We start from the raw sequence: 25,248 nt of genomic DNA, 5'->3' as shown, positions 1-25,248 counted from the left end.
TAATATGGCTAAATGTTAGCATAAGAGTAAGGGAGAAGGTATTATATACTTTTTGTTTCTAATAAAGATATACTATAGTGATCAAGGATCAGAATGGTAAGTACTTAAAGCTGACTTTTCAGCAAAAGTAATGGAAACCAGAAGTTGTTAACTTATCACTTCTATGTGCATAAAGCAATAATTGTCTACTTAGAATTCGACATAAAGGAACAATTTTTTTAAGGTTCAAGATTTCAATTAATAGAATGTGAAAGAATTTGCTTTATAGATTCACATTAAGGGAAAATGAAATATGTACTTTAGAAAAAGGAAAACTATCTCAGGTATAAGGTTTGTAATGAAAGAAAAACAAAAACAGTACCTAAACAAATAAGTCTAAGAGAATACCAACTGTGAAACAATAAAACTGTAGTCTTATATAATTTAAAATACATATATACTCATACACACATACATATACATAAAATACAGGACAACCATGTGTTAACTGACAGAAGAGAACAGAAAATGAAGGATATAACTTGAAAGATAACAATGTCCAGAGGAATGAAGAGATATGAATCAGCTGTGATAGCTTTGATGAGGAGTCAGCGTGACTGGGCATCCATCCTCAGTTAGTTAAACCAACACTAATCTAGGTACTGCTGAGAAGCTACATGTTTAGATATAATCCTAAACACTTAATTTTAAACAAGCTGATTATCCTGGATAACTGGTGTGAGCCTGATTAAATCACTTGAATGGCTTTTAAAGCAGCACTGAACCTGATCCAAAAGAGAGAAGAAACTGTACTGCAGACTCAGCTTCCTTACCTGTGCTCCGCCCTTTCTGACAGCCAGCCCTATGAAGTTTAGACCTGCTTACCCACAGTGCAGGCTTCCCTGGTGTTTCCAAGGTAAAGAATCTGCCTGCTGCTGCTGCTGCTAAGTCGCTTCAATCGTGTCCGGCTCTGTGAGACCCCATAGACGGCAGCCCACTAGGCTCCCCTGTCCCTGGGATTCTCCAGGCAAGAACACTGGAGTGGCTTGCCATTTCCTTCTCCAATGCATGAAAGTGAAAAAAATAAAGTGAAGTCGCTCAGTCATGTTCAACTCCTAGCGTCCCCATGGACTGCAGCCCACCAGGCCCCTCCGTCCATGGGATTTGCCAGGCAAGAGTATTGGAGTGGGTTGCCATTGCCTTCTCTGATCTGCCTGCTAATGCAGGAAATGTGGGTTTGATCCCTGATCTGGGAAGATCCCATAGAGAAGGAAATAGCAATTCATAAAAGACTCTGAAATGCAGTACTTGGATGCAATCTCAAAAATAACAGACTGATCTCTGATCGTTTCCAAGGCAAACCATACAATATCACAGTAATACAAGTCTATGCCCTGACCAGTAATGCTGAAGAGGCTGAAGTTGAATGGTTCAATGAAGACCTACAAGACCTTCTAGAAGTAACACCCAAAAAAGATGTCCTTTTCATTATAGGGGACTGGAATGCAAAAGTACCAGGTCAAGAAACACCTGGAGTAACAGGCAAATTTGTCCTTGGAATACAGAATGAAGCAGGGAAAAGGCTAATAGAGTTTTTCCAAGAGAATGCACTGGTCATAGCAAACACCCTCTTCCAACAATACAAGAGAAGACTCTACACATGGACATCACCAGATGGTCAACACCTAAATCAGATTGATTATATTCTTTGCAGCCAAAGATGGAGAAGCTCTATACACTCAGCAAAAACAAGACTGGGATTGACTGTGGCTCAAATCATGAACTGCTTATTGTCAAATTCAGACTTAAATTGAAGAAAGTAGGGAAAAACCATGAGACCATTCAGGTATGACCTAAATCAAATCCCTTACAATTATACAGTGGAAGTGAGAAATAGATTTAAGGGATTATATATGACAGAGTGCCTGAAGAACTATGGACAGAGGTTGGTGACTTTGTACAGGAGGCAAGGATCAAGACCACCCCCAAGAAAAAGAAATGCAAAAAAGCAAAATGGCTGTCTGAGGAGGCCTTACAAATAGCTTTGAGAGGAAGAGAAGCCAAAAGTAAGGGAGAAAAGGAAACATATACCCATTTGAATGCAGAGTTCTAAAGAATAGCAAGGAGAGATAAGAAAGACTTTCTCAGTGATCAGTGAAAAGAAACAGAGGAAAACAATAGAATGAGAAAGACTAGCTATCTCTTCAAGAAAATCAGAGATACCAAGGGAACATTTCATGCAAAGGTGAGCACAATAAAGGACAGAAATGGTATGGACCTAACAGAAGCAGAAGATATTGAGAAGAGGTGGCAAGAATACACCAAAGAACTATACAAAAAAAATTTTCACAACCCAGATAACCATGATGATTTGATCACTCACCTAGATCCAAACATCTTGCAATGTAAAGTCAAGTGGGCCTTAGGAAGCATCACTATGAAGAAAGCTAGTGGAGGTGATGGAATTCCAGTTGAGCTATTTCAAATCCTGAAAGATGGTGCAGTGAAAGTGCTGCACTCAGTCTGCGAGCAAATTTGGAAAAACTCAGCAGTGGCCACAGGACCTGAAAAGGTCAGTTTTCATGCCAATCCCAAAGAAAGGCAATGTTCAAACTACTGCACAATTGGACTCAGCTCACATGCTAGTAGAATAATGCTCAAAATTCAACAAGCTAGAGTTCAACAGTACATGAACCATGAACTTCCAGATGTTCAAGCTGGATTTAGAAAAGGCAGAGGAACCAGAGATCAAATGGCTAACATCCGCTGGATCATCAAAAAAGCAAGAGAGTTCCAGAAAAACATCTACTTCTGCTTTATTGACTATGCCAAAAAGCCTTTGACTGTGTGGATCACAACAAACTGTGGAAAATTCTTCAACAAATGGGAATGCCAGACCACCTGACCTGCCTCTTGAGAAATCTGTATGCAGGTCAGGAAGCAACAGTTAGAACTGGACATGGAACAGCAGACTGGTTCCAAACAGAAAAAAGAGTACGTCAAGGCTGTATATTATCACTCTACTTATTTAACTTACATGCAGCGTACATCATGAGAAACACTGGGCTGGAGGAAGCACAGCTGGAATCAAGATTACTGGGAGAAACATCAATAACCTCAGATATACAGATGACACCACCCTTATGGCAGAAAGTGAAGAAGAATTAAAGAGCCTCTTGATGAAAGTGAAAGAGGAGAGTGAAAAAGTTGGCTTAAAACTCACCATTCAGAAAACTAAGATCATGGCATCCAGTCCCATCACCTCATGGCAAATAGATGGGGAAACAGTGGAAACAGTGGCAGACTTTTATTTTGGGGAGCTCCAAAATCACTGCAGATGGTGACTGCAGCCATGAAATTAAGACACTTGCTCCTTGGAAGGAAAGTAATGACCAACCTAGATAGCATATTAAAAAGCAGAGACATTACTTTGCCAATAAAGTTCTGTCTAGTCAAAACTATGGTTTTCCAATAGTCATGTGTGGATCTGAGAGTTGGACTATAAAGAAAGCTGAGCACTGAAGAATTGATGCTTTTGAACTGTGGTGTTGGAAAGACTCTTGAGAGTCCCTTGGACTGCAAGGAGATCCAACCAGTCCATCCTGAAGGCAATCAGTCCTGATTCATTGGAAGGACTGATGCTGAAGCTCCAATATTTTGGCCACCTGATGCGAAGAACTGACTCGTTTGAAAGACCCTGATGCAACCTCTGATATGCAGATGACACCACCCTTATGGCAGAAAGTGAAGAGGAACTAAAAAGCCTCTTGATGAAGGTGAAAGTGGAGAGTGAAAAAGTTGGCTTAAAGCTCAACATTCAGAAAACTAAGTTCATGGCATCCGGTCCCATCACTTCATGGGAAATAGATAGGGAAGCAGTGGAAACAGTGTCAGACTTTATTTTTCTGGGCTCCAAAATCACTACAGATGGTGACTGCAGCCATGAAATTAAAAGACGCTTACCCCTTGGAAGGAAAGTTATGACCAACCTAGATAACATATTCAAAAGCAGAGACATAACTTTGCCAACAAAGGTTTGTCTAGTCAAGGCTATGGTTTTTCCTGTGGTCATGTACAGATGTGAGAGTTGGACTGTGAAGAAGGCTGAGCGCTGAAGAATTGATGCTTTTGAACTGTGGTGTTGGAGAAGACTCTTGAGAGTCCCTTGGACTGCAAGGAGATCCAACCAGTCCATTCTGAAGGAGATCAGCCCTGGGATTTCTTTGGAAGGAATGATGCTAAAGCTGAAACTCCAGTACTTTGGCCACCTCATGCGAAGAGTTGACTCATTGGAAAAGACTCTGATGCTGGGAGGGATTTGGGGGCAAGAGGAGAAGGGGACAGCAGAGGATGAGATGGCTGAATGTCATCACTGACTCGATGGACGTGAGTCTGAGTGAACTCCGGGCATTGGTGATGGACAGGGAGGCCTGGCGTGCTGCGATTCATGGGGTCACAAAGAGTTGGACACGACTGAGGGACTGATCTGATCTGATCTGATCTGATGCTGGGAAAGATCAAAGGAAGGAGGATAAGGGGATGACAGAGGATGAGATAGTTGGATGGCATCATTGACTCGATGGACATGAGTTTGAGTCATCTCCATGAGTTGGTAATGGACAGGGAAGCCTGGTGTGCTGCAGCCCATGGGGTCGCAGAGAGTCGGACATGATTGAGAGACTGAACTGAACTGAAGAGCTATTTTATTCCTAGGAATACACTAAACTAGATTTTCATGTATGGTAATATTTTATAGTCGTATGTGTTTTTTCATAATTAAAAATGGAAATAACTTCAACGTCTGTCAACTATTGAATGGATTGAAATTTGTGTATATTTCTGCATTTCAATATCACACCAATGCCACAAAATGGTACAGAAACAAATGATAGCAATCACATGAAGTAAGAAGACATCAAGTGTTACAAAATTATTTCATCTACATAATATTCAAGAACAAGCATATATAAGAGGGATGTGTACATAAACCTTTAAAAACTAGGAAGGAAGAGCAAAAATATAATTACCATAAATATTAAAATAACGTTTTCTTCTGGAAGAAAGGAAAGGGTATTAATCCAAAAGAAACCCAAGGGTATGTTGGGGACGCTCAGAAAGCTCTATTTGTTTCCATGGGCAGTTAGAATTATTTTTAATACAGCACACATATTTTATTCACTCATATACTTCACAATAAAGGTATTATGTAATAGAATCTGCCTATACCATATGATTCTTATTTTCTGAAAAAAGTAATTCATTAACAATATGACATATAAAGAGAGGAATAGATACAATTAATAATGAAGCTAATGTCTACTTATTATAATTGATAATCTTTTCAAAACTTCTTTTTACTTAATTTAGATATAACTACTCTCGATTTTCGGAGAAGGCAATGGCACCCCACTCCAGTACTTTTGCATGGAAAATCCCTTGAATGGAGGAGCCTGGTAGACTGCAGTCCATGGGGTCGCTAGGAGTCGGACAAGACTATGTAACTTTCAAGTAGACAACCTGAGTGACTTCACTTTCACTTTTCACTTTCATGCATTGGAGAAGGAAATGGCAACCCACTCCAGTGTTCTTGCCTGGAGAATCCCAGGGACGGGGGAACCTAGTGGGCTGCCGTCTCTGGGGTCGCACAGAGTCGGTCACGACTGAAGCGACTTAGCAGCAGCAGCAGCAGCAGCACTCTCAATATTAGGATGATTTCATTAGTATATGCTCAACACATTACTTAAAAATGGCAAAGTCAAAAATGCTTCTCACCATATTTATTTGTTGATATTATTTTCATTGCTAAACTTCGTTTCTTAGTTGGTTTTATAATAATGGTCTAACATTCTATTCTAGAATTTCTTTTCATAAAGACAAGGGGAAAAAATAATCTACTGAGCTGGATCCCATTTTGAAAACTTTCTACATTTCATGGAACAGAAAGTTCACATGGAAATTCATTTTTCCGTAATATATAACACTTATGTGGGCTTTCAAGTGCGCTAGTTTTTCCTTGACGTTTTTGCAAATGTGTGGCACATCTGTTAGGGAACTTTTGTGAGTCCACATTAGTTTCGTTTTCTAAAATTTAAGTAAACATACTTTCTCTCCACTAGATGGTGCAAACACCCCACCATAAAACAATACAAACTGCCTGTACCTCTACCTACCAGCGCCCCCTCCCTCTCCCCAAGAAGCCCGAGCTTTTGGTTTCGCCTTTTCAAATTAAAGATCTTTTTTTTAATAACATGGAAATTTTGTGTTTAAGTACAGGATAATTCCACTTTCTAAATTCAGATCCACTTCATGGCATTTAGGTGACCGGAAAAATTAATCTGCCGAATTCCAAATGTAGATGGCAGCATCACGAGTGGAGCACCAATTTTCACTAATATACTACCATTCTGACGAATTTAGTTTCTATCCTTTCCTTATGCTCATGCAAGGAAAAAGTAAAATTTTCTTATCCATTATTCAATTTAAATGATTTTTATTAAAGCAACGCAGTTACATAAAGTATATTTATCTCCCTGTTACTTGCTTGGAACAACCAGCCATGAAAGACAAGAATACATCATTTTCATAAAATCTTCCTACTAGCTTCTCACAATATTTACTCTATGTAGACATATTTACTATAAAAAGAGTTCTCATACTGATTATACTTCACATGATACTAAAGCCTCTGGTGCTTTTTCCATGAACTTTTTTTTTTTCTTTTAGTAGATGAATCATTTACTTGAATGAGTTCAGGACTCTGAAAGAATAAATTTTATAATTTATACTTAACCACTATGGTACAGCCGTTGTGGAAAACAGTTTAGCAGTTCCCCAAAAAGTTAAACAGTGTTAACATATGATTCAGCAATTCCCAGGTGGCGCTAGTGTGAAGAACCCAATGCAGGGAGCCAATACAGGAGATGTAAGCGGCATGAGTTCGATTCCTCGGTCAAGAAGATCTTCTGAATAAGGGCATGGCATGGAAAATCCCATGGACAGAGGAGCCTAGAGGGCTACAGTCCATTGGGTCACAAACAGCTGGACACAACTGAATTATTAGCACACAAAGTGTGCAACTCAAGTCCTAGGTATGGAACCAAAAGAAATGAAAGCAGGGACCCGAAGAGATACCTGCATACCAATACTCAAAGGAGCACAAGAGCCAAACAATGGAAACATCCCAGTGTCCATCAATAGACAAATGGATATAGCAGATATATAATGGAATATTACTCAGCCTTATAAACGAAGGAGACTTTGATACATGCAACAACATGGCTAAATCTTTAAGACATTATGCTAACTGAAAAAACAGACACATCCAAGAACTTTAAATGGCATCTCTTGTCTCCATGAGAAAAAGATATTACCATCAACCACACTGTTTTTTCATCTTTCCACTGCTATCTCTAAAATGTTAGTTCTGATTAGCATCATCTGTCAGCTTGATGATAACTCAACCTGCTAACTAGTCCCCAAGCTCCCCTCTCACATTAGCATCAGAGCCACAAGTGATTTTTGCAAATCTGGTCATGTCGCCTCTGGGATTAAAATTCCCCTGACTTCTCCTTATCCTTGTATGTCTCCTGCTCTTGGCTTTAGAATCTGTATTTGGCTCTTGTCATTCTCTGATTTCATCTTATCACCTCCATCGTTTATTCACAGTGCCAAAGCCACCGTAGTTTGATTGTTTAGATTTAGTTGAACATCTCAAATGAATTTTTTCCCCTTAGGCCTTTTGCACATGTTGTTTCACTCCTCAGTCTCTTTAACCTCAGGCACTTAGTGACTAGCTGTCTCATCTTTCAGGCTCTATTCCTGTGTTGCTCCCTCCAAGGGATCCACTTATCTCTAGGCTCCAAGACCCACTGGACACCCCACTACCCCTTCTGTGTCATGTTCCCTCAGCCCCTGCTTCGTTTTCTTCACAACGTAATTCATGATTCAGAGTTATGTTTATGTTTACTAGAATTTCATGTGTCCTCCTGTCAAAATGTAACTTCCCAGAGAATAAGGAGTATCACAACAATCGTGGGGATACATATGAAAAAAGAAAGGGGAGAAAAACAGCACACATGATACTCAATTTTACCCATATTATTTGGACAAGTTCAATTGATTAAAGAATTAGAAATATGGAAAGTGATTGGATTCCTCTGGCTTTACAGGGCTACTTTTAGTCCTTTGAGTACACATTTGAATCTTCTTAAAATCAATATCCTCCTTGTCAACCCTCACCTGGTTAACTCCCATTCAACTGTCAGAACCTACTCATGATGTCATCACAACTCTGATATATTTCCCTCTCTTCATTGCACTTCTTACAAACCAATTCCTCAACCTCACCCTACTCCATCCTTTCATTCCGGTCTGAGTATCTTGCCTTCCCTAAGTGATCCTATAGTGTTTTCATTTATCTCCATCAAAATATATGATAAAATAAACATATTAGTGATATATAATAATCATTGCTTTTTTTCCTCCCAAATAGGAGGTGCTTGGAAAGTGTTTAGTGTCATAGTGCCTGGTATTTAGCAATCACTCAAAAAAAAAAAAATTATTGAATGAACAAAAGAATGAATGAATGAATGCAAAGCCATCCCAGAGACTTTCCATTTTATCTGTAGAATATGGATAACCTGTAAAATGTCAGACTGGATGAAGCACAAGCTGGAATCCATATTTCAGGAAGAAATATCAATAACCTCAGATATGCAGCTATCACCACCATTAAGGCAGAAAGTGAAGAGGAATTAAAGAGCCTCTTGATGAAAGTGAAAGAGGAGAGTTAAAAAGCTGGCTTCAAACTCAACATTCAAAAACTGAAGATCATGGCATCTGATTCCATCACTTTATGGGAAATAGATGGGGGGGGAAATGGAAAAAATGACAGACTTTATTTTCTTTCTTTCTATTTTTTTTTTTACTGTTTTGCAATTTTTTTTAGTTTTTATTATTTTATTTTTAATTATATATATATATTTTTTTTTTTACTTTACAATATTGTATTGGTTTTGCCATACATCAACATGCATTCTTGGGCTTCAAAATCACTGCAGATGGTGACTGCAGCCATGAAATTAAAAGACACTTGCTCCTTGAACGAAAAGCTAAGACAAACCTAGACAGCCTATTAAAAAGCATAGACATTACTTTGCCAACAAAGATCCATCTAGTCAAAGCTATGGTTTTTCCAGTAGTCATGTATGGATGTGAGAGTTGAACCATAAAGAAAGTTGAGTGCTGAAGAATTAATGCTTTTGAATTGCAGTATTGGAGAAGACTCTTGAGAGTCCCTTGGACAGCAAGGTCAAACCAGTCAATCCTAAAGGAAATCAATCCTGAATATTCATTGGAAGGACTGATGTTGTAGCTGAAGCTCCAATACCTTGGCCACCTGATGTGAAGAACTGACTCATTGGCAAAGACTCTGATGCTGGGAAAGACTGAAGGCAGGAGGAGAAGGGAATGACAGAGTAGAGATGGTTGGATGGCATCACTGACTCGATGGGCAAGAGTTTCAGCAAGATCATGCTGAGTTGGTGATGGACAGGGAAGCCTGGTGTGCTGCAGTCCATGGGGTCACAAAGAGTCGGACGCAACTGAACTGCACTGAACTGAATGGATAACCTGGAGAAAAGGCATCGTAGATGGGAGCAAAAGTAAAAGATAAGACAAGGGTGCAAATCTTTAGTGCTCTGTTGCATGAACCCAAAAAATTTAGCATCTGTAAAATTCCATTCTACATTTTGTTTATGGGTCCTATATTTGAATTTATTTTATACTTTTTGAAGTTCAGAATCACTTTAATTTAGTTCAGAAAACTTCAGAAAACCTTTGAAGGAACATTTCTATAATCACTTTTCTATCTATTAAATTTCTGGTTAACAAGGTTTAGGGGAAACTTGGCTCTCTCAGTCAAAATGTCAAAATAAATAAAAGTACTCTGTCAAATCTTTTTACTTGTATTATTTTGGGGATTTTTTTTCCTGTTCCATTACTTTACTTTCTCTGAACCATTTTTATAATGTTTCCTTTTAGTCTTAAGCTAAAATGCAACACTATTTTTTCAGTGACATCATGTCCCTTTTAAGCACTATGTCCTGAGACTGGTTCAAGATGTTAAGAAATGGGTAAAGTGCACATTAGTTAAGTGACCACAGGACAGGTTGCTTGGCAGAATCTCAGGGCAGGCAGGTGGGGGATGGTGTGTGGGGTGAGAAGGGGGAGGAGGTGAGCTGAGAAGAAGGAAACATGGCCAAAAGCGAAGGACTGTCACAGACTGAGGGAATAAAAATGGGTCAACTCAGACTGAGGCCCAAGCCCTAGCCATAAAGGCCCCCAGATAAAGAATGCCTCCTTATCTGTGCTTCCACTTGTATTTGAAAACATACTTCGAGCTAAGAATAATTTTAGCAATACTTAAATAATTTAGTTTTAGTTTAAAATTGCATGCTAAGTCAGTTCAGTTGTGTCCAACTCTGTGTGACCCTATTGGCTATAGACCTCCAGACTCTTCTGTCAATGGAATTCTCCAGGCAAGAATACTGGAGTGGGTTGCTGTGCCCTCCTCCAGGGGATCTTTCCAACCGAGGGATTTAATGCGCATTTCTTGTCTCCTGCAATGGCAAGCGGGTTCTTTACAACTAGCGCCACTTGGGAAGCCCCTAGTTTAAAATTACATGCAGGCAAAAGAGTAGAATGCGCATTCCCAGGCTGGACCTAAACTTAAAATCAGCAATGCTTTCCCTCTCCTGGCCGCCCTGGGGGCTTTGTTCCACCCTTTGTCAAAGCACCCAGAGAGCACTTCCTCCATCAGATCTTCCTTCCTGGAAACACTTCATCTTCCAAATTGCTTATTCTGTTCTTACCTTCATTTGTTGCTACCCTTTGCCCACTAAAACTGTTGCAGAAAACTTATCAACATGTAATTCACAGTAAATCATGATGACTAAATTTAACTACCCCAACTCTTACTCACATATGGCCTTCCACATAAATTTCAGACTGGTTGAATTTATGGTATTATTAATATATACATTTTAAGAGAACAGAAGATATTGAAGAAAACTTTTCTATTGCTCTACTTTAAGTCACACCATTTAGGTAAACGCTCACACTACTAGATCTGAAAATGTGCGATTTTTCTGGAGAGGATGGATTCTTACTTATCACACTAGAATTGAAACACAGAGTTTAGTTTTATAGATTAGATAACTATATGTGACATTCACATCTATCCTTGTAAAAGAACAATTATTATTAATTTATAATTAATTCTTATGTCAGATATTTTTGCATTAAAAAGTATTTTTATGAATTTATAATTAATTTTTATGATCACAGTATCAAATTTTTTACATTAGATTTAACTCTGATTCAAAACCACCTTGTACTTGAAACAGTAAAATATATTAAACAAATAAGTTCTCCTCTCTGTGTTGGAATAGAATCTCTCTGATATGTAACATATTTCAGGTCCTGAAAGGATGTTTTTACCCTTTTAACCTCCAGAATTAGAAAATACATGTCTTGCCAAGCAACATAGCCATCATGCCTTGGACATGCTTCAGCTATGTTTTGATTTATTTACTTTAATCATCCTGGAATTTGGGGGCCATGGTTAATTTCAAAGCATATACACTTTTTGGATCTTAAAAGGTCTTCTTGAAAAATTGGTCACAAGATATTCCAGAAGGCAGAAACAATGTCTTATAACTGAGGAACTGTCATTCTAAACTCTGTAAATCTGACCAGATTCTTAGTAGCCTGGGATAATTCCCCCTGAAGCAATTCATGTTCTTGTTCAACTAAGGATGAAAATGCAGATAACCTACTGCATTTAAAAGGTACTACTTGGTCTCCAGTATAACGGAAAAACTAATGGAGAGTTGAGCTTATAAATTCTTCCTGTTGGTTACTATTCCTTTTTAGTAGTGATTAGTATTGTTAAGGAATGTTCACACCCAACAAGACAAAGACCATGTAGGAAATGCTGAAATGCTATATCTAGTTGAGTGAAGCCCGTTGTGATGGCAGACACAACTGTCTTTTCGCAATGTCTCAACTTAGCATTCAGTATTCAATTCAGTATTTCTCAACCTCTCAATTTGTATTCTGTAGTTATTTCTACACAGGAGACAAAGAAAGAGGCAGATGTTGAGGTATATGTGTATATTTTTAAATGACTAAGGCCACTCTTTAATAAAATTTCTGTTAGGTATGTTAAACTGATGAAATTGATTGACATTTGAACTAACAGTTTCAGAAATATTTGGTGAACAAGCAGTAAAAGAGCAATTCTTTACCCATTGAAAAAGTGAAACTCACTCAGTCATGTCCGACTCTTTGTGACCCCATGGATTTATCCAGACCAGAATATTGGAGTGGGTAGCCTATCCCTTCTCCAGGGGATCTTCCTGACCTAGGAATTGAACTGGGGTCTCCTGCATTGTAGGCAGATTCTTTACCAACTGAGCTATGAGGGAAGTCCCCATATCCACTGAAAACTCATGTAATTTTTCTCTACTAACTTGTGCATTGGGGGTGTTTTTTGTGAAAACCATGAGGCTAATCTAAACATTACTTTAAATACTAAAGCTGTACTTTATCTAGAATGTGACCAGGTTGATAGCCATTCTCACTGTAATGGGTATTGCTAATTGTAATGCTAATGCTCAGTTCATTAGTGGAAACTGATGTCCATTCAAACATACTTCGATGAAACATAAAATACAAATGAAATGAGTAGGCTGAAATAAATTAGAGAGCAAGGAATTTAAATCACTGCTACTTAGTTTTTATCATTTATTCTTTGTAGCAAACAATGTTAATAATAATTCAAGTTCCACTTTGTTATCACTGAAACAGTTTAATTAAATTTAGCATCAATCCTTAGCTTTAAACATGAGCTAGAAACAAAACAAATCTTCCCTAGCTTGACAAATGCCGTAGACAGAAAACCTCAGCAAACAGGATGTCAATCGGGAAGCACTAAAAGTAATCTTATTAAAGAAAAGACAGAAATACTTGTGTAAAGAAAAAGATGCTTGGTATTGATAACATTACATTGTTCCAGAACTCTTTGCCAATGTAATCATCTCTTTGTATATTTTGTTGTAATATTAGTTATTATTGCAATATTTTTATGGATGGGGAAATGATTGTACACCTAGTTTAAAAAGTGGCTAAATATAAGGTTTATAAGCTAAAAATCAAGCAATCACATATTAGCATGTATAACAAGAAAAGACTTTATCTTTTAAAAAGTCTTAAACACATTTGAGAAAATCTGAAAAAATTACTAAAGGATATAACTTAAAAAAAAAAAAAAACTGCCTTTATTTTCTAGATTGAACCATACTCAAGAATAGGGGTTTTGCTTATATGCTAATATTCCTCATTGCCTAGAGGTTGACTTGAAATAAGCATTTGATCAAAATTTGTTGACTTAGTGAAAAATGCTGGGAATTCATGAATGATAACTTTAAAAAATGTCAGTCATATATCTATCCCATAATTGGTTACCTAAAATGAACTAGAAAACCAAATTTCCTCCACAAAGAAATTTTTTCATCTATGAGGAAAAAGTAATAGAGTTTAATTATCCAGAAATTTTCTTATTGATATAAAGAAAAAAACCCTCCATGCAGATGTATTACTCCTAAAGGCTATTCTTCTAGAATATTTTATATACAACTTTTGAGGGGAAAAAAACCCTATTGAGCAACTTTTACGAAGGTTGCATATGCAATTTTTTTTTCAGATTTATATATTTTCATTCTAATGATGCAAGTGGTGTTTGACTCTAAGACTTTTAAGGCCATCACAGTATCAATTGTAAATGATAAGTAAATTTTTCTTTAGAAAGATTTAACACCTGTATCTGAAATAAGTCCAATCATTGTAATATGAAGGCTTTTATTTTCTAATTTATTTTCTTGTTCTGTATATGTTCACATACTTCTTAATACTTTCACATAAGGTGAAAATTCTAAGCAAAAAAAAAAAGATAAGGTGCATTCTATGATAATTGCAATTACGACATGTTACAGTTTTTTAAAATAACTATTAAAACATTTTCTAAAATTTTATATTAAATAAAATTATGATGAATATTCAGATATGCCATTCAAATAAGCTGCTTATATTTTTTGACATTATTCACAATGTCAAAAGTGTCTCACACAGGAGGCCACAGAACAGTAATGAAATCACATCTTCTAGACCAAGTTTTTCTTACTGCCGTAAAAAGGATGTTAGCAAATGTTTTGCAATACAGGAAAAAAATAAAAAGCAAAACTCTTACCTTCTGCGACACAAACGGTCCACAACACAAGCCACACGATTTTTGCTGGAAATCTCATTTTGGAGACCCTTCAGGGCACATCTAGCATTGACAGTGCTCACCACTGTGTCAGGTTCTCCTCTGTAAAAACTGTGAAAAGTGCAGGAAACCACTTGCTCCAAAAGGAAGTCGAAACACAGCTTGGGAATTAAAGGGATTGCTAGATGCCCCGCCCATCAGAAACTTTGCAAAGCAAAAGAAAAATCTCAGACAGGAGTCCCAGCAATGCCAGAGTCTGAACCTGCACTCCCACTGAAAGTGAATGCCGTGACCTGCCCTTGATTTGTTTTTATAAACCCAGGCAGTTCTCTGGAAATGTTCAGGTTCTTGGAATGTGCATAACTGGTAATACTCTCTGTATTTCATAAACCCTCGGATTAATCAGACCTATTCAGATCTACCATCTGTAACCTCAGGAGATTAAAAAATAAATAAATAGAAGCTCTTTCAAATTCATTTACAGAACTCGAGTTTAGGCAATGCTTTCACAATCAAGACCCAGACAACAGGAATAGACTCTGCCAAGAATGCAAGTGCTGGCTGATTTGGAGGCCTGCTTTTCCTGCAGTTCAAGAAATTAATCTTTTAAGGATTTGTTATAAATGTGTGTAAAGCAACAGGCTCACTCTCTTTAGGTACAAAAGAGTTTAATAATTCAAAATTCAAGAAATTGAAATGCTGAATTTTTTAAACTTTGTACTGAAATATAATATACATAAAAAAACTTAAGCAAATGGTTTGCTGAATATAGAGAAAGTGAAGAAACACATGCTAAAAGCACCAGGTGAAAAACAGCTTCTCAGGAAAACCCCAGCACCCCACTAACTCCCTCCACCCCATCCTCCCATTCAACACTTTAGTCAACCCTCAATCCTGCCCCACTGTACCCTTTCCTGATTTCTGTGCACACGGGACAAATTTGCCTGTTTTTTTATTTGTTTGTTTGTTTGTTTGTTTTTAATTTAATTTAATTTTATTTTTTAACTTTACAATATTGTATTGGTTTTGCCATATATCAAAATGAATCGGCCTCAGGTATACATGTGTTCCCCATCCTGAACCCTCCTCCCTCCTCCCTGCCCATATCATCCCTCTGGGTCGTCCCAGTGCACCAGCCCCAAGCATCCAGTATCGTGCATCGAACCTGGACTGGCGACTCATTTCATATATGATATTATACATGTTTCAATGCCATTCTCCCAAATCTTCCCACCCTCTCCCTCTCCCACAGAGTCCAAAAGACTGTTCTATACATCAGTGTCTCTTTTGCTATCTCGTATACAGGGTTATTATTACCATCTTTCTAAATTCCATATGTATGTGTTAGTATACTGTATTGGTGTTTTTCTTTCTGGCTTACTTCACTCTGTAGAATAGGCTCCAGTTTCATCCACCTCATTAGAATTGATTCAAATGCATTCTTTTTAATGGCTGAGTAATACTCCATTGTGTATATGTACCACAGCTTTCTTACCCATTCATCTGATGATGGACATCTAGGTTGCTTCCATGTCCTGGCTATTATAAACAGTGCTGCGATGAACATTGGGGTACATGTGTCTCTTTCAATTCTGGTTTCCTCGGTGTGTATGCCCAGCAGTGGGATTGCTGGGTCATAAGGCAGTTCTATTTCCAGTTTTTTAAGGAATCTCCACACTGTTCTCCGTAGTGGCTGTACTAGTTGCATTCCCACCAACAGTGTAAGAAGGTTCCCTTTTCTCCATACCCTCTCCATCATTTATTGCTTGTAGAGTTTTGGATCGCAGCCATTCTGACTGGCGTGAAATGGTACCTCATAGAGGTTTTGATTTGCATTTCTCTGATAATGGGTGATGTTGAGCATCTTTTCATGTGTTTGTTAGCCATCTGTATGTCTTCGTTGGAGAAATGTCTATTTAGTTCTTTGGCCCATTTTTTGATTGGGTCATTTATTTTTCTGGAATTGAGCTGTAGGAGTTGCTTATATATTTTTGAGATTAGTTGTTTGTCAGTTGCTTCATTTGCTATTATTTTCTCCCATTCTGAAGGCTGTCTTTTCACCCTGCCTGGTTTTATATTAATACTGTATATACATCTGGTAATAAGATATTCATCTTTTCATGCTTGGAGTCTTCCACTAAAAACAATGTTTGGATCATTCAACCACACCATTGTGTGCGACTATAGATTATCAACTCTTTTAGCTGTATGATATTCAATCTTTTGGGTTTCCCTGGTGGCTCAGATGGTAAAAAAAAATCTGCCTGCAATGCAGGAGACCTGGGTTGGATCTCTGGGTCGGGAAGATTCCTTGGAGAAGGAAATGGCAACCCACTCCAATATTCCTACCTGGGAAATCCCATGGACAGAAATCCCATGGTGGGCCACAGTCCAAGGGATTACAAAGTGTCTGACATGACAAACACTTTCATTTTCACTCAGTTCTTTGACTATGCCACATTTTATTTACCTGGTGCCTGCCAGTGGGCATCTAGGTAGATTGTGGTTTGGTGGTAATGCACAGAGTGCTGCTATGAACACCATATTATGAGGTTTCAGTAAGCACATGCCCTCATTTCCGATAACTACATACTGAGGAGTGGAATATCAGGACATAATGTATGATTATATTTGGGTGTAATAGGGATCATTAGACATTTTTCCTAAGGGACTCTATCAGTTGATATTCCCATCAGCAAGTTGTAAGTTTTTCCACACCCTCAACATACCCTGTATCTTTGTAATTTTTGCCCTTCTGGTGAGCATAGAACAATAAACCTTTGTGGCTTTCATATGCATTTTGCTGATAAGGAATGAAGCTGAGTGAATTCATGCCAAGAGGAGGCATTTAGCTGAGCTACAGACCATTTAAGCCATTTCCTCAAAGTCAAAAAACATGGTGCTAGAACTAGATATCAAACCCAGTGATGTGATTCACTGAATTTTATTTTTATGCATAAAGATCTGTCTTTCAAATTATTTGCTTCCCATATATTAAACACTTATAAATTAAAATACTTTAAAATATTTCCATATGTATTTTAGTAAATGCTTCACATTTACCTATTTATCTTATAATTATGTAAACATGAATATTCATTGGAAGGACTGATGCTGAAGCTCCAATACCTTGTCAATTGATGTGAACAGCCAACTCAATAGAAAAGACCCTGATACTGGGAAAGACTGAGGGCAGGAGGAGAAGGGAGTGAGAGAGAATGAAAGGGTTTTATGGCATCACCAACACAATGGATGTGAGCTTGAACAAACTCTGGGAGAGAGTGAAGGACAGGGAAGCCTATCATGCTGTATTCCATGGAGGAGCAGAGTCAGACATGACTTAGTGACTGAACAACAGCAATCACCCTAAAGGCTTTTAAGGTATACATACACACACATACACACATATATACATGTTTATGTATGTGTGTATGGAGATTTTACACATTTATGGAGATTTTAAAGTATTTTCAGAGTGATATTTCTTTACAAATTTTTGCTTTATTTTCAGAAGATGAACATAAGATGCCACTCAACTATTCAAGTGAAAATAATGGCTTCAAAACAATTTCAACAATATCTTTTAGATGTTTTATTTTTACCATTTTTTCCTTTTTATTTGATTTCAAAGACCTATGCCTAAGGCATTAGCTGACTGCTTTTGTTTTCCTTTTTATTGTCCATCAGTATTTTTAAAAAGCAAATGTTTATTTCAAAGAGATTTAGAAAAACATAAAATTACCAACATGTTATTATTTCATGACATGAAGTTGTTATATGCTATTACATTACCATAGCAAGAACAGACAGTAAATAGTTAACCATTATACTAAAATTAAGCCCCAAACACTCCTATTTATTCTCAAAATTCACACTGACACTTTCTCAACAAATGTGTTCTATGGACAGTAAAGCAAAAAGTTAGGCAAAATTTTACAAAACTTAACAGACTTTAAAAACTCTATTTTTAAAATTAGAAGTAATATCTGCACTCAGTAACAAATCAATATTATGTAACACAAGAAGAAATTTTCTCCAAAGGCTCTATTTGGGAGGGTCTCAAGAAGACTCCTGAAAGTCCCTTGGACAGCAAGATCAAACCAGTCAATCTTAAGGGAGATCAACCCTGAATATTCACTGGAAGGACTGATGCTGAAGCTGAAGCTCCAGTATTTTGGTCATTTAATATGAACAGATGACTCACTGGAAAAGTTTCTGATGCTGGGAAAGATCAAGGGCAGAAGGACAAGAGGGCATCACAGGATGAGATGGCTCGATGGTGTCACCAGTGCAATGAGCATGAACTTGGGCAAACTCCGGGAGATGGTGAGGGACAGGGAGGGCTGGCATGTTGTGGTCCATGTGGTCACAGAGTTGGACACGAATGGGCGACTGAACAACAACAAGAATATTTGGAATATTTGGTTATTAAATTCTAATTTAAGTGAAGAGGACATCCAAGCAAAGACTCTAAGGTATGAGAATGTATCGAGGGTGTCCTAGAATTAAAAACGATATTGACACCAGGTAGTGCTGGTGTAAAGAATCCACTTGCCAATGCAGGAGACATAAGAGACATGGGTTCAATCTGTGGGCAGGAAGATCACCTGAAGGAGTGCATGGCAACCCACTCCAGTATTCTTGCCTGGAGAATCCCGTGGATGGAAGAGTCTGGTGAGCTACAGCCCATAGGGTCACAAAGAGTTGGACATAACTAAAGTGACTTAGTCTCTCAGTCAGTCTCTCCCATCAGGAAGCTTCCATAAACCTCTTACCCTTATCCATCAGAGAGTGAACAGAATAAAAACCATAATCACAGAAAACTAATCAAACTGATCATATGGACCACAGTCTTATTAATTCAATGAAAGTATGAGCCATGCCATGTAGGGCCACCTAAGATGGACAGATCATGGTGGAGAGCTCTGACAAGAAAGAAAAAGGAAAAAAAAAAACCATGATCCACTGGAGAAAGGAATGGCAAACCACTTCAATATCCTTGCCTTGAGAACCCCATGAACAGCATGAAAAGACAAAAAGATATGACTCCCCAGGTTGATTGGTGCCCAATATGCTACTGGAGAAGAATGGAGAAATAACTCCAGAAAGAATGAAGACACAGAGCCAAAGCAAAAAGAATGTCCAGTTGTGGATGTAACTGATGATGGAAGTAAATTCTGATGCTGTAAAGAGCTAAATTGTATAGGGACCTGGAATGAATCAAGGTGAATTGGAAATGGTCAAACAGGAGATGGAAAGAGTGAACATCGACATTTTAGGAATCAGTGAACTAAAATGGACTGTAATGGGCGAATTTAATTCAGATGACCATTATATCTACTACTGTGGGCAAGAATCCCACATAGTCAACAAAAGAGTCTGAAAGGCAGGGTGCAATCTTAAAAATGACAGAATGATCTCTGATCCTTTCCAAGGGAAACCATTCAATATCACAGTAATCCAAGCCTATGACCCAAACACTAATGCTGAAGAAGCTGAAGTAAAATGGTTCTTTAAAGACCTACAAGATCTTCTAGAACTAACACTCCAAAAGATGTCCTTTGTATGATAGGGGACTGGAATGCCAAAGTAGAAAGTCAAGAGATACCTGGAGTAACAGGCAAATTTTCCCTTGCAATACAAAATGAAGCAGGACAAAGGCTAACACAGTTTTGCCAAAAGAATGCACTGGTCATGGAAAACACCCTCTTCCAACAACACAAGAGAAGGCTCTAAACATGGACATCACCAGATGGTCAATACCGAAATTAGATTGATTATTTTCTTTGCAGCCAAAGATGGAGAAGCTCTATCCAGTCAGCAAAAACAAGACCAGGAGCTGACTGTGGCTCAGATCATGAACTGCTTATTGCCAAATTCAGACTTAAATTTAAGAAAGTAGGGAAAAACACGAGACCATTCAGGTATGACCTAAATCAAATCCCTTACGATTATACAGTGGATGTGACAAATAGATTCAAGGGGTTAGATCGATAGACAGACTGCCTGAAGAACTATGGATGGAGGTTCATGACATTATACAGGAAGTAGTGATCAAGACCATCCCAAGAAAAACAAATCCAAAAAGGCAAAATGGTTGTCTGAGGAGGCCTTACAAATAGCTGAGAAAAGAGAACTGAAAAAGCAAAAAAGAAAAGGAAAGATACATCCATTTGAATGCAGAGTTCCAAAGAATAGCAAGGAAAGATAATAAAATAAACTCAAAATGGATTAAAGATCTAAACCTAAGACCAGAAACTATAAAACTCCTAGAGGAGAACATAGGCAAAACACTCTCCAACATACATCACAGCAGGATCCTCTATGACCCACCTCCCAGAAGATTGGAAATAAAAGCAGAAATAAACAAATGGGACCTAATTAAACTTAAAAGCTTCTGCACAACAAAGGAAACTATAAGCAAGGTGAAAAGACAGCCTTCAGAATGGGAGAAAATAATAGCAAATGAAGCAACTGACAAACAACTAATCTCAAAAATATACAAGCAACTCCTACAGCTCAATTCCAGAAAAATAAATGACCCAATCAAAAAAATGGGCCAAAGAACTAAATAGACATTTCTCCAACGAAGACATACAGATGGCTAACAAACATATGAAAAGATGCTCAACATCACTCATTATCAGAGAAATGCAAATCAAAACCACAATGGGGTACCATTTCACCCCAGTCAGAATGGCTGTTATCCAAAAGTCTACAAGCAATAAATGCTGGAGAGGGTGTGGAGAAAAGGGAACCCTCTTACACTGTTGGTAGGAATGCAAACTAGTACAGCCACTACGGAGAACAGTGTGGAGATTCCTTAAAAAACTGGAAATAGAACTGCCTTATGACCCAGCAATCCCACTGCTGGGCATACACACCGAGGAAACCAGAATTGAAAGAGACACATGTACCCCAATGTTCATCGCAGCACTGTTTATAATAGCCAGGACATGGAAGCACCCTAGATGTCCATCAGCAGATGAATGGGTAAGAAAGCTGTGGTACATATACACAATGGAGTATTACTCAGCCATTAAAAAGAATGCATTTGAGTCAGTTCTAATGAGGTGGATAAAACTGGAGCCTACTATACAGAGTGAAGTAAGCCAGAAAGAAAAACACCAATACAGTATACTAATGCATATATATGGAATTTAGAAAGATGGTAACAATAACCCTGTATACGAGACAGCAAAAGAGACACTGATGTATAGAACAGTCTTTTGGACTCTGTGGGAGAGGGAGAGGGTGGGAAGATTTGGGAGAATGGCATTGAAACATGTATAATATCATATATGAAACGAGTCGCCAGTCCAGGTTCGATGCACGATACTGGATGCTTGGGGCTGGTGCACTGGGACGACCCAGAGGGATGGTATGGGGAGGGAGGAGGGAGGAGGGTTCAGGATGGGGAACATGTGTATACCTGAGGTGGATTCATTTTGATATATGGCAAAACCAATACAATATTGTAAAGTTAAAAAAGAAAAGAAAAGAAAAAGAAAGCCTTCCTTAGTGATTAATGCAAAGAAATAGAGGAAAACAATAGAATGGAAAAGACTAGAGATCTCTTCAAGAAAATCAGAGATACCAAGAGTAAAATTCATGCAAAGACACAATAAAGGACAGAAATGCTATGGATGTAACAGAAGCAGAAGGTATTAAGAAGAGGTAGCAGGAATACACAGAAGAACTATACAAAAAGCATCTTTATGACCCAGATAGCTACGATGCTGTGGTCATTCACCTAGAGCCAGACTCATAGAATGTGAAGTCAAGCAGACCTTAGGAAGTATCAGGATGTACAAAACTAGTGGGGGTGATGGAATTCCAGTTGAGGTATTTCACATCCTAAAAGATGATGCTGTTAAAACGCTGCACTCAATGAAGTCAGAAAGAGAAAGATAAATATATTTGGCAAAACTAATACAATTATGTAAAGTTTAAAAATAAAATAAAATTAAAAAAATATCGTATTCTAATGCATATACACAGAATCTAGAAAAGTGGTACTGAAAAATTTACCTGCAGGGCAGCAGTGGAGAAATTGACATAGAGAATAGACTTGTGGACATGGGAAAATGGAAGGAGAGGGTGAGATGTATGGAAAGAGTAATATGGAAACTTACATTGTCATATTTAAAATAGACACCCAATGGGAATTTGCTGTATGGTCAAGAAACTCAAACAGGGGCTCTGTATCAACCTGGAGTGTTGAGATGGGGAGGGAAATGGGAGGGAGGTTCAAAAGAGAGGGGATATATGTATATTTATGGCTGATTCAGTTTGAGGTTTGATAGAAAACAACAAAATTCTGTAAAGCAATTATCCTTCAATAAAAAAATAAATTAAAAAAAAATTGCTTCCCTCAGTATGCCAGCATATTTGGAAAGCTTGGCAGTGGCCATGGGGCTGGAAAGGTCAGTTTTCATTCCAATCCCAAAGAAGGGCAAAGCCAAAGAATGTTCAGACTACCACACAATTGCTCAAAATTCTCCAAGCCAGGCTTCAATAGCACGTGAACCATGAACTTCCATATGTTCAAGCTGGATTTAGAAAAGGCAGAGGAACCAGAGATCAAATTGCCAACACCCTTTTGATCATTGAAAAGGCAAGAGAACTTCAGAAAAACATATACTTCTGCTTTATTGACTACACCAAAGGCTTTGACTGTGTGGATCACAACAAACTGTGGAAAATTTTCCAAGAAATAGGAATACCAGACCACCTTACCTGCCTCTTGAGAAATCTGTATGCAGGTCAGGAAGCAATAGTTAGAACCGGACATAGAGCAACAGACTGGTTCCAAATTGGGAAAGGAGTACGTCAAGGCTGTATAATGTCACCCTACTTATTTAACTTCTATGAAGAGTACATCATGTGAAATTCTGCACTGGATGAAGCACAAGCTGGAATCAAAATTTCCGGGAGAAATATCAATAACCTCAGATACGTAGATGATACCACCCTTATGGCAGAAACTGAAGAGGAGTGAAGAGCCTCTTGATGAAAGGAGAGTGAAAAAGTTGGCTGAAAACTCAACATTCAAAAAATGAAGATCATGGCATCTGGTCCCATCACTTCAAGGCAAATATACGGGGAAACAATGGAAACCATGAAAGACTTTATTTTCTTGGACTCTGAAATCACTGCAGATGGTGACTCAACCATGAAATTAGGAGACTTGCTCCTTTGAAGAAAAGCTCTGATCAGCCTAGACCATATATTAAAAAGCAGAGACATTCTTTTGCTGACAACGGTCCATCTAGTCAAAGCTATGGTTTTTCCAGTGGTCTTGTATGGATGTGAGAGTTGGACTGTGAAGAAAGCTGAGCGCTGAAGAATTGATGCTTTTGAACTGTGGTGTTAGAGAAGACTCTTGAGAGTCTCTTGGACTGCAAGGAGATCCAATCAGTCCATTCTGAAGGAGATCAGCCCTAGGATTTCTTTGGAAGGAATGATGCTAAAGCTGAAACTCCAGTACTTTGGCCACCTTGTGCAAAGAGTTGACTCATTGGAAAAGACTCTGATGCTGGGAAGGATTGGGGGCAGGAGGAGAAGGGGACGACAGAGGATGAGATGGCTGGATGGCATCACTGACTCAATGGACGTGAATCTGAGTGAACTCCAGGAGTTGGTGACGGACAGGGAGGCCTGGCGTGCTGCAATTCAAGGGGTCGCAAAGAGTCGGACACGACTGAGCAACTGAACTGAATTGAAGTGACTTATTTAAGTTATGTTAGAACCCAGACTGTCTGGTTCCAGAGTTAAATATTTAAACACTAGGCTCACCACCTTTTTTGACTGCAAGTGTGCATTATTCCCAAGCTTCATCATCAGCTTTTCCTCTAGAGAGAAGAAACTCTTAGAGTTGGACTTTTTCCAGCCTCTAATGAAGACTCAGAGTTATACAAGGCAGTATTTTTTATAATGATACCAAGCAATGTTCTGGTAGATGATAATTTTTTGAAAGTTATCTTTCTAAAAATATCTAATAAATTATCTATTGTAAGGTAGAAATAATCATTTTTGGGGTGCGGGGGAAATAAAGTGAGTCTTGCCTATGATATGTAGTTAGCCAAAATTAAATGGTCAGAAACCCAGTCAATATAACCAATTGGGTCAAATTATATGACATCATTTAAATGAAATTCAAATACAAAATGATACCTGCTGCTGCTGCTAAGTCGCTTCACTCATGTCCAACTCTGTGCAACCCCAGAGACAGCAGCCCACCAGGCTGCCCCATCCCTGGGATTCTCAAGGCAAGAACACTGCAGTGGGTTGCCATTTCCTTCTCCAATGCATGAAAGTGAAGAGTGAAAGTGAAGTTGCTCAGTCATGTCCAACTCTTAGTGACCCCATGGACTGCAGCCTACCAGGCTCCTGCCTCCATGGGATTTTCCAGGCAAGCGTACTGGAGTGGGGTGCCATTGCTGTCTCCGAAAATGATACCTAAGAATTCACAATTGTTTAAATTCTGATGTGTATGAACAATCAAAAGGAATAAAACAGATGTAAAAATCACACTGGGTACATGATCAGGTTTTAACCATGTTGCTTTTGATATGAAATAAATAGATTTTATTTATTTAAGAATCTATTTATTTCATGTAAGAATCTATTTATTTCATATCAAAAGCAACATGGCTGCTGCTGGTTCCAGTTTAACACTTTTTATTCTATTAAGAAATCCTACTAATCATTAAACATCATGTTACTAATAACACTTGTATTTAATGTCATTATCAAAAAGATTGCAAAACATAAACTTTTTCCTTTTAGATATTCTATAGGAATAAAATTCTGTTCACAAGGAATTTCTGAAATGAAGAATTTTAAAATAAACTTCTCCAAAATTTTATTTTATAGAAATACTATAATTGGAAAATTAATTCATAATAGTTTCGATATACCAGATGACACATACTCTTAAT

General features: G+C 38.0%; 1 protein-coding gene across 6 annotated transcripts in view; it reads right to left on the bottom strand.

Annotated features, from left to right (window-relative positions):
• LOC147357043 (complement factor H) overlaps positions 1 to 14,446 on the bottom strand; it is a 109,825-nt gene extending 95,379 nt beyond the window's left edge. For all 6 annotated transcript variants that reach the window (XR_015143761.1, XM_086345582.1, XM_086345583.1 and 3 more), the window contains exon 1: positions 14,288 to 14,446. Coding sequence is in view for 5 of the 6 variants with exons in the window: in XM_086345582.1 (XP_086201708.1) it covers positions 14,288 to 14,345 (58 nt within the window). In the remaining variant the exon portion in view is untranslated. The remainder of the gene's footprint in view (positions 1 to 14,287) is intronic.
• Between the last annotated feature and the right edge of the window lie 10,802 nt (positions 14,447 to 25,248).

This window comes from Bos grunniens, chromosome 16 (genome assembly GCF_055505025.1).
Source record: "Bos grunniens cultivar Pamir isolate PY7600 chromosome 16, Bosgru_T2T1.0, whole genome shotgun sequence".
NCBI classification, from domain to species: Eukaryota; Metazoa; Chordata; class Mammalia; order Artiodactyla; family Bovidae; genus Bos; species Bos grunniens.
This window is presented reverse-complemented; position numbering and strand designations above follow the sequence as displayed.